Here is a 10,961-nt window from a genome sequence, read left to right on the forward strand (position 1 = left end):
CAACATGTCCACTGAATGAACCCTGCCCTGAGTGATCTGCTGTTTATCTGCCCCCTGCCAGCACACACACACACACACTCGTACACCACTACACACAGCCACACAAGGTTAACACAAAACATGCCAAAAACCTGCAAACTCTCTTGTTAAAGCAGACAAGTTCAAACATGTGCCCTCTTCACACGATATTCACACAGAGATAGAAACATTCCCCTTGTTGTCAATAAATAACTCATCCTCTCATCTGGGAAACTGGAGTTTTCTTCTCACTCTCATTGTGAATTTCACTCTTTTGCTTCACAGTTATTCACACTGGGGGATTCTTGACATGACTCTTTTTTGTAAAAAAAAAGAATTAGCAGTAGCACTCCAATGAAAGGTAACACTCAGTGTCATGCTCTTTAGAAATTACTAATTTCCAGTACATATTTATCTTTATTAAAGGTGCTAAATGCGAGATTGGGAGCATTTCTATTGCCTCCGCACAGCTCTCAACATGGCAACGGCCGATAGCTAATGATGCTGACAGCACTAAACGTTACAACTGTTAACGCCGTCAAATGAAATTACATTTTAATATTTTAAAATTGATTGTAGTATTTTTTTAGGTATCATGAAGCAGCACTGTTTTAGCGTTTAGGTGAATTTATTTGAAATTTTGAGCATGTTTAGCAGGCAAAGGAGGAGAATAGATGAGATGAGATGTACTACACAAAGCTACAAATTTCTTTGTTAAAGTCAGATTTTTTAGATTAATCAGAAGACGTGTCTTATTTTTATACATTCCTTTAGTGACAGATGTTAGGACCTGGACACTATTCTATTTTTCTGCATTTAATGCAGTCAGAGACATTCATTTAAATCCATTGACAGATGAGACTTCAGTCTCTCGGTTTGAACAAACATCACTATGAAGTGTAGTGGTAGCAAATCATCTGACGTCAAAATCATGTCAGAGACAAGATGAGGAGTTTAGTTTTGAAATCCCCGAGACATGTCACTTTAGGCGTTATCAGCTGTAAGCGCCGTATGAGAACAGTGCCCATTAGCTAGCCAGAGCGACACGCTCACATGAACTAACATGCCCTAAAAGGCATGTGTGGCCAGCCCGGCGATGTCAACAAAGCACAGAGAAGCATGGATTACAACACACACACTTTGCTCAGGTAGACATTACTCTTCTATATCTATACATAGCAGATAGTTGTTTGCTGCTATATTAGTGCTCTGGATATCGTATAGAGTACCTTTAAGTACTATTTTCTGGATGTACTTTCACTCATGTGATTTTCTTATTTACACCAATAACGGATCTGCCATAATCTACCAACATACTGTAGCTGTAAGGATCACAATGACCAGAGATGACACATAAATCCGTTATCTTCTCCTGACTCCACACTGATATTGAGGTATCCCTGTTAGCCTGTTTGATCAGGTTGTGTGCTGATGCTGTGAGTGTGTGTGTGTGAAGACCTGGCCATGCGTGACAACAGCAAATGACCACCTATCCATCATTGGCGCTAGGGCCTCGAGATTACCTCGAGCTCAGGCTTGGCACCAGCTGGACCAAAGCCTGGAAAACAGTAAACTAGACAGTGCTCAATGCATAGACGTATACAGTTCACATACAGATATGTGGCAGCAGGGAGGAATGTTATCTGGATTGCATTTAACATACCACGCGTGGTGTTTATTGAAGGGCTTTAAGTGGAAAGTGTTGTGGGAAAACCCAGCTAAGAAATCCCCGAGGACTAGAACGAAACACCTAATTTCTGAATGTAAACTAGAGGGATCCTCATGTTTTCTCTCCCCCCTCCTTCTTATGTCTCTTTCACTTTGCTTCTCTCTGAGAATGTGGCTTTTGGTCTGTGACTTATATTGAGAAACCAGCGAGCTGCCACAGGAAGACACACAGCGTTGTATTGAGCAGTTGATGTGGGTGGGCCGAAAACGAGAGAGAGCAAGAAGTAACTGTAAACGTCTCCGAGTGTCCCACCCTGCTTAGCATGCGTCTAGACCGGCCCCTGTGAGGCAGGCGGCAGTCATAACAAGGGATTGGGAGAGCAAACAGGGCTGTTTGGCGTAGTTAACCATTCGTCTCTGCAGTCACAATCAAGCAACAAAAACCTCTGCATTTAATTGGGGCTAAACAAGGAGCTCACAGTGCAGCATACAATTATGAGATATGTGAGGCGACAGAGTTCTGACTGTGTGCCAACGTGCCCCATGTGCCTCACACCAGAAGACCATCTCACCAGATTGGCACTGGGCAAGGGGACCTGCAACCGTTACTAAGCACCGTGCCAAGGCTGTTGGCCTACTTATGAGCCATTCTCTTGACAGCGCAAAGCCAAGAAAATCCACACACATACACACACACACACACACACACACACACACACACCCTTAAGCTAGTCTCTGTTACTTGAAACAAGCCCGCATTCAGGCCAGGATATTTCAGTTTGGATCATCCGTGATAACCAAGTTTCAAATCGAGCAGCCTTTAACACAATTGGACAAATGAGGCTGCTTTAAGAGCAGACTTGACTCCAAAAAAAAAAATTGAGCAATCAGCAAACTCTATTCCTGTAACAGTGCTCTCATTTTCCCCTCGTTACTCACTAAAGATGCCTTTGTTGACAATGTGAAAAGCTAGACGCGGTGATGACATTCCCAACATGACCTCAATCAAGCGTTTTCATAGCCCGCAGGCACGAAACAATCCAGCAAACTCACCCACCGCAGTGAATCTCTTTACCCTCATTTCATAATGAACGCAATTATGAGGGAAATTGTTTTACTCCTCAAAACTGGCTGCGGCTAAAACTGGAGAGGGGTTGCTCTGAATTTGTCATTTGTTATTATTTACAGCCAAGTCTCTGACCAGAGAGCAGCAGTGTCTTTGAGTCAGGGCTTACAAGCTTTAAGTCAGTTAAACCCCCATCAAGGTAAGCATTCTTTGGTCATTTTCACCTCCCCCCCAACCACACACACACACACACACACTCTCACATTACTCTTTACACACAGAAAAAGAAACAAATGTTTGTGGTGCTGTAAAGAAACCAGTATTATTCAAATGCTGCTTTTGTAAGCCCACCAACCTTTGAATGAATATCTTGCCATTATGGTAAACACGCTTAACGCCTATAATGTCAGTGCATGGCATTTGCTTCGAACACCACCAAGAAAAACATTGAATAGTAAATCACATTTGGCGATCACTACCTGAGATGTAATATCAGATGTACACCGACGTATAATACAGCTCCTCATTTGCTAAGCAGCAGAGAAACATGTCGGTATCACCGTCAATCATGTTCCTATCAGTGACCTTATTAGCGATGAAAAGGGAAAATAAAGGAAAATATAGGATACTGAAAACTGATTTGATTATATATCCTCGCAAAGCATACATTTTATATCTGTTTAAATGTTTCCATCCCAGACTGGAAAGGAAGTGAGGTTTCCCTTCACCCACAGGTTAACTTAAGCACTTATCTATTAGCTCCCCGCTGCCCGGGGGGGGGAAGAACTGTGCAATGAATGGAAAAGCAGGCCACATTTCTATCCAGGCCATCTTTATTGATCCTCAAAACCCCCTTCACAAAGACCATCCCCCCATCTTGACCACAAAAAAGGGGACAATATAAACAACCAATAAATAAGAATCTGCGCGATTAAGGCGGTTCTACATCTCCAATAGAACACAACAGTGTGGACATGTTGGAGTTATACAGCTTCATACAGTAAAAGCAGTAGGTTTTTTTTTTGAGAACATCACATCTAAAAAGGCAGCACTTTAACAAAAGTGAACCGTTTTTAAAAGCTGGATGAGGCTCCCATTCAAATGAGATCTATCGCGTCTGACTTATGATAGAAAATCCAGGCTCTCTTTTGGATGACCTTGTCATCTGAGCTTATTTAAATACTAGGCCAAATAGAATGAGAAAAAAAAAAAAATCATGAGCAGAGAACTTAATTTAAATTTTCTCCCCCATCCTACTCTCAGAAAAAAAAAAAAATCATTAAAACCACTTGGTTCCCAAAAAATGGAGAAGGTGGTTGTTCTTTATATCAGTTTTCTCAGATAGGAATAAATAAATACACCTTTTTAACTGGTAAACTGTCATGGAGTCCAGGCTAGGAGGCTACACAGTGTCATAGCATTGTTCAGAGTGGCTTTTAAGAATTTCAGCATTTCTTTATTACATTCATGTCCAGGAAATGGGAGAGGTGGAGCTCGGCCTTGAAAAGCCAGCCGTCCTCTGGCCACTAGCACATGTGAGACTGTGTGTTCCCTGTGGATATCCAGAGTTCTCTTCTGTACACCCGGGCGCCGCAACCGGGGCTTAGTCGTACAGGGAGGTGCTCACTAAATAAAAAGTGAAGAGATGAGCACTCTTCATCCACCCTGGACAATTCTTATGTCTCCATTTGTGCCCCATTCACCAAATCAGGTCCTCTCAGCAACTAACGGTGCTGGGCTGCTGTTTGCTGACAAAGTCTGAGATGAAGTCAAACTCATTCTGGCCCAGGAAGAGTTCTGGCAGCTCCTGGACCCGATCCAGGCCCAGCTCCATGACCAGCGAGGTCAGAACCTCCTCGTCAATCATGTCCGCGTCCATGCCGTTCAGGGCCAGGGCCGGCCCGGCCATGTGCTGCATGCTCGCCAGCTGGGCCGGGTTCATGCGGTACTGGGTCGTGGCCCCCATGTGGTTCCCACCCATAGGCCCCAGTGGATGTCCGTGGTACTGGGTGTTGAGTTTTTGCAGCTGCATGCTGGCCATGAGCTGCTGGGACGTTAACCCTCCGTTCATGAACTGTTGTTGCTGCTGCGCGTGCTGGGCTTGCTGCTGCTGCTGCTGCTGCTGCGGGTGCTGGGCTTGCTGCTGCTGCTGCGGGTGCTGGGCTTGTTGCTGGTGCTGCTGCTGCTGTTGGTGCTGCTGCTGTGGGTGCATGTGATGCTGCTGCTGCTGCTGCTGCTGAGGGTGATGCTGCTGCTGCTGCTGCTGCTGCTGGGGCTGCCCGTTATACATCATGTTCCCAGAGGTCATCTGGTGGTGACCCATCTGGGCCCCGTTCAGCTGTCCGTTCATAGGTCCGCCCACCATGGCCTGCCGCTGCCTCATGGCGGTCTCCATGTTGGCCTGGACGCCGCCGTAGTGCATCATCTGGCCGTTGGGCAGCGCCCGCATGCCCTGCTGGTTGGCATGCTGCTGGTGACCCGCCTGCAGGCCGCCATTCATGCCCATCCTGTAACCGTGGAGACTGGCGCCCGCTGAGCTGTGATTCATGGGCATCATCAGATGGTCTGCCATGCCTCCTGTCTATACGAACAAGAAGAGGAGACGCTTGTTAGAACATCGCACGGGGCAGACGAGATGTTTGGGAAAGCTGGATCAAGACTGACATGGCATATGTAGAGCTGTCCATTTAAACCACTAAGATGCACAATAATGGTGTCAATAGTTCCATGTGTGAAAGCAATGATGTGGGTCATACCCATTTGACTTCTCTTATAAGTGACCACACAATTCACCTTCATAGAAAATCATTTTCCTTGTAATGTCACACCTCCAAGTTAAACCACCAAAACGCTTCCTTCCAGGGCAAATAAATAGAAATATCTGCAAGGTTGTTTTGCCTTTTTTTTGGGGGGGGGCGACCACTGAACATCTTTACTGGCATGTTTAGTCTTCCCTACAAAAAACCTCCCCTCCTCTTTGTGCCAAAAAAGGGAATGAACGCCCAGGTCGGAATTACAGGTTAAAACATACATTGTTTGGGTACATTTTTTTTTTTTTTTCCTCCAGCAGCTAGATAATTCATGCACGACGAGGATCGACTAAAAAAAAAAGGGAGGAAAAATGCGTGCATCGCATTAAATGCATTGCTTAAATAAATCCCATTTTATGTTGCATCTATGTCAGCTGAGGCAGAGAGGGGGGAAAAAAAAAAAATCGGTTACATTTTACGCACGTAAGGTTGCAACAAAGAACACTGACATCATGCAACATCTCTCCACACAACAGCTGAATCACCACATTTTCTAACAAGGCATCAAACCCAACAAAAGGCTTCCCCCCCCCCCTCACCTCCACCACCAATCACTTTGCACCGATTTGTTTAAATGTTTTGCATTGAATCATCTTCCACTGTAGAATAACATTATCCATTTGAAACAAGGAGGATGCAAACAATGGAGCAGCAGCAGCAGAAAGACCACCACACACACTGAAGAAAAAAACCCGATTCCTCCAACAAATCAATCCGCTAACACTTACCACGTATCCGCTACGTTTCTCACAAAGTTGCGCGACTTTGCTTCGTCTATTTGAACAGTTCTCCCCTCCTGCAAAAGGCGAAGCTCCTCTTCAATCTTACAGTGTGTATTCCTCAGGGTTACGCTTCATGCTCGAGCTGAAGGAGGACGGTGGAGCACAAAGACTGCCGCATCAGATCTTGAAACGACTGCCTATTTTCTGGGTCAACTCAGGGATTATGTACATCTAAAAAGCTCAGAGGAAGGCAGTCGGTGGAGAGGTGGAGCCTCGGTTCCTGCCTCTTCTTTGTTCCTATTGGCCCTACTTAATAGAATTGTGCATGGGCGTAGAAAGAGAGAGGGGCTGCTGTTGGAGAGCTGTGACACACACAGGAGCCAATTTCAATAACCTCCTCTCCACTCTTCTTTCTTTCTTTATCTTTATCTTGTTTGTCTTCATAAGTAGTAGCTGCTGCTGCTGTGGTTGAATAATGACAATACAAGTTTTTATTCATGATAGATAGATATGCATGTACAGTGCATATACAGAACACATACCTTTGAATACAATTCTTAATGTTTACACAGTATTTATCATTTTTGACTGTGATTTCTACATTTTTCTGTTTCTTTTTATCTTAAGTTAACTGTACTTGTACATACCTTCAACTGTATAAGAGCAAAGTAAACTTTACTTATTTTCAGTTATAATATTAAATATATATGTATATAATTTATTATATATTTTTTAACTACAATGTCTACATTTTTCCATTTTTTTAATACCTATTTTCATTTATATATTTTATCACTATGTTGCACCGTTATACAATTTTTTTTTAGTATATACATTTTTGTTTTTATTTCACACTTGCTTTGATAGATAGATAGATAGATAGATAGATAGATAGATAGATAGATAGGATAGATAGATATACGTATAGTACATACAGAACACATACCTTAAAATACAGTTCTTCAAAAAATGTTGCAGTGTTTACACAGTTCTCACTTATTTGCATTTATAATTTGTTTCTGTTATTTTTTATCTTAAGTTAGCTTTACTTGTACATACAGTATACTGTATGAGAGCAAAGTAAACTTGGGCGTAGAAAGAGAGAAAAGGGCTGTTGGAGAGCTGTGACACACGCAGGAGCCAATTTAAATAACCTTCTCCCAACTCCTTCTTTCTTTCTTGTATTAATAATATTTTGATATGCATGTACAGTACATATGCAGTGTTTACACAGTTCTCACTTATTTGTATTTATAATTTTTGATTTCTAAATTTTTCTGAGCTTTTATATGAGCAAAAATAAACTTTTCCTATTTTTATTTATATATTTTATCACAATGTTGCAACGTTGCACAGCTCTGTTTACCCATTTCTTTATTGTAGTGGATCTTTACTTATTGTATGTACATTTGGCAATGTAAACATAGGTTTCTCATGCCAATATAGCTATTTTGAATTGAATTAGATAGATAGATAGATAGATAGATAGATATACATATACAGAACACATACCTCTAAATACATTTCTTAAAAATGTTGCAGTGTTTACACAGTTCTCACTTAGTTGATTTTATATTTTTTAACTGCAGTGTTTACATTTTTATATTTTTAAAGTTGACTTAATTTATCTGTATATACTGTATATATAACAGCAAAATTAAATTTTTCTGTTTGTATTTTTAAGTTAAACTTAACCTATTTTTATTTATATATTTTATCATAAAATTGCAACGTTACACAGCTCTGCATACAAATTTCTTTGTTTTAGTGGATCTTTACCTATTGTTTGTATATTTTTGTTTTTATTTTAAACTTGCTTTGGCAAAGATTGATCGATAGATAGATAGGAATATTATTGATATATTTGTTTTTTTTATGCATGTATGTAGGAGTCAGCAGCATCTGCATCAGACTGCATAACATTAGTGTAGAAATTCATGTTCGCAACTTGTCTGCACTCACTTATCTATTTGGCCTGTGTGTGTGTGTGCAGCGAGAGTGTTGCCCTGGTATGTGCATGAACACTTCATCTACAAGATCACCGTTGGTCCATGTGACCCACCAGTCTGCTGTGTGTTCGCCTCGGCGAGCGGAGGGAGGGCAGAGGAATGTAGCCTGCGTGCTATTCTAGGCCACACTAGCTGCAGCGGCGGTGTAACTACTGCTGTGTGCACGGATGTGTGTTCGCCTGGTTTTACGTGTATGGACTGTGGATGCAGGCGTGCATGTGTGTATGTTTCTGTGCATGTGTGTGCCTCCACTCTGCAGATGCACACGCCTCTTGATTGCCCACTTCAGGACAACGACCTCTTGCCTGCAATTGCAAATGAATGGAACCACTTTGGGAGAGCGAGCCAATCTATTGTCCTGGGAATTCAACTATAGATGGGCGACCGCTGGCAGGCGTTTGTCATTGTTTGACATTGTCCGGCCACTTTAAGCTAGTGTTAATAAGCCACTCCCAGGTGTGGGTACAATGTGAGAGAAACTCACCCAGCCAGTCAGTCCAAAAGAAAAACACACAATCAACATAAGTTTCTGTTGATGCTGTGATGAGCACTCTTTTTCTATCTCCTGTGCAAGGTTACTGCAGTCTGTGACAGTATGACAAACAAGCTTTTTAAAATGCATCAAAACAGTCTTTATTTTTATCCCAGGGCCAAAAGCGCCTAATGGTGTCATTTGCATTAGAGAGCGTAGGCAATGTGTCCAAACCTTCTGGAGCTCACCAATCACATCATTGTGTCTTTTTAAAACCCACGATATTTGCATGAAACCGCAATCAGCCATGATTGTAGTGGAAGATATGCATTTTGTAATTATATCCATTGAGCAGGCTTGGGTTGTTGTAATTAGATGGAAGGGTACACTGTAGTCCCTTATAGGTTGTTTTTCTGTACATTTCACATCTCTGGCTATGGTCTATGGTTTGGGAGCCTCCGCCCACATTGCCTTGAGCTGTTTATTGACTTCTATGCGTGTGTGTGTGATTTTATTCCAGGGATAAAGGGCAATGGAGAGAGAGAGAGTTCATGTGACTGTGTTTATAGGACCAATAGGCTGGAAGTGTTGCTTCCATTCCCAGCTTGGATACACCCCTGTGCCACACTGTAAAAACATGCAATAAAAATGCTGCTGCTGCAGGATCGGTTGATTTCACGCAGGTTTCACGCTCTAAACAGGGTCCAAAGAATTAGTAGTAACAGGCCTCAGTGTTCCTCGTTGACTCTTGTTTAGTGACGGCAGACAACAACGTAGCTAATAGCTGCTTTGTCAGAACACTGTGTACAACTCAACCTACTCTGTGCATCATCTGCCGAGGCATTCCCAATGTCTGAGGCGATTGCACGACCTCCAGCAACCTTCCCTCGACGTTATGACCATAGAGATCTCAAAAGATCTAGCTGGCGCTTCCAGGCCCTCTACGTCAGACTTCAAGGGAGCAAGCAGTCTGTAGAGATATTGAGGCCAATGTTTATTGCTCCTCAACAAGGTCTTGGAGTGTGTGGAGAGCCCCCCTGGAGCAAAGGCACTCACTGGAGTGTAGTGGAGTGGAAGTCTGATGTTCTGCACAGAGGCTTTGCCAGCAGGATGATGCATTGACTACCAGCTTTATCCCTGGTTCTGTGAGTTGGTAGAGGAGAAGCTTATAGAAACTTAACACCCAAAACCAAAGAACAAGACAATGGTGGAACAAGTTCTTCCATGTGGCAGCAAGTTAACATACCAACTATGTTTGGTGAGTCCCTGTTGGACCCTTCTGCACAGCATCTCTACCTGAAACTCATCTAAAGTCCTTTAACGACAACATTAGTACTTCTAGCAGTGATTTATACCAAATCCTGTGTGCCTATTATATTGTATTATAAGTAGTAATATTGCTTAGTTTGAACCCATGCTAGTGGCTGAACGAGCTCACTCTGCAGACAACCCAATCTCACAGGAATGCACATAAATAACACAACATTTTCAACGGCATTCCACGTTTCACGAGTCATTTGTACGCCACGCAATAAAAAGGTTCAAGGTTCTTTATTTGTCATTTGCCAATTCTAGCAAAGCAGTCATTGGCAATAAAAAATCTTTGGTCTCAGGTTCCTTCAACAATGCTCATAAAATATGTATATATAAAGGGGAAATCACACAAGTAAATGTCAAAGCAAAATTATAATCTAAGGCATAAAATAGTGCAGTTAACATAAATATAAATAGTAATGTAAATGTAAATTTGAAATTTAGTTGATGACAGTATTTCCGAAGGGAAAACTGAATGTAAACAGGTTGTAGTATGTATATGCATGATGAGAACTATTATATGTACAAAACTACGGTGACGTTCGCAGTTTAGGTTTAGGCAACAAAACAACTTAGTTAGGTTTCAGAAAAGCATCATGGTTGGCCTTACAATAAGTACGTTAAGTAAGTAAAATATTTAGGAAGCAATGTAACATAACTACAGAAAACACATCACAAATGTCACTAATGTAACTTACAAAACCACCTGGTTGAAAGTCCTGTGTTTGTTGGACCCATCAATGTCCCCTCCCACCTGCCATAAGCGGTCTTTGACACTTTTTATTCACATTGCAGTCAGGACAGACTACATGGCGTACAAATGACACACGAAAATCAAGATAGGCTGTCTTATTGCACGCCTAATGTCTTTTACATTATTGT

The 10,961-nt window shown here is 42.1% G+C and overlaps 1 protein-coding gene across 1 annotated transcript; it reads right to left on the minus strand.

Moving 5' to 3' along the window:
* Positions 1 to 3,566: 3,566 nt before the first annotated feature.
* cited4b (Cbp/p300-interacting transactivator, with Glu/Asp-rich carboxy-terminal domain, 4b) lies at positions 3,567 to 6,558 on the minus strand. The gene is made up of 2 exons (XM_037785596.1): positions 6,291 to 6,558; positions 3,567 to 5,333 (listed from the first exon to the last, which is right to left on the minus strand). The coding sequence occupies exon 2, from the start codon at positions 5,322 to 5,324 to the stop codon at positions 4,470 to 4,472; it is 855 nt and encodes a 284-aa protein (XP_037641524.1). The 5' UTR covers positions 5,325 to 5,333; positions 6,291 to 6,558; the 3' UTR covers positions 3,567 to 4,469.
* Positions 6,559 to 10,961: the final 4,403 nt, after the last annotated feature.

Source organism: Sebastes umbrosus, chromosome 11 (genome assembly GCF_015220745.1).
Source record: "Sebastes umbrosus isolate fSebUmb1 chromosome 11, fSebUmb1.pri, whole genome shotgun sequence".
Classification (NCBI taxonomy): domain Eukaryota; kingdom Metazoa; phylum Chordata; class Actinopteri; order Perciformes; family Sebastidae; genus Sebastes; species Sebastes umbrosus.

What these genes read in the sequence shown, in the direction of transcription:
- cited4b (XM_037785596.1), bottom strand. Translation starts at nt 5,324, where the DNA reads ATGGCAGACCATCTGATGATGCCCATGAATCACAGCTCAGCGGGCGCC.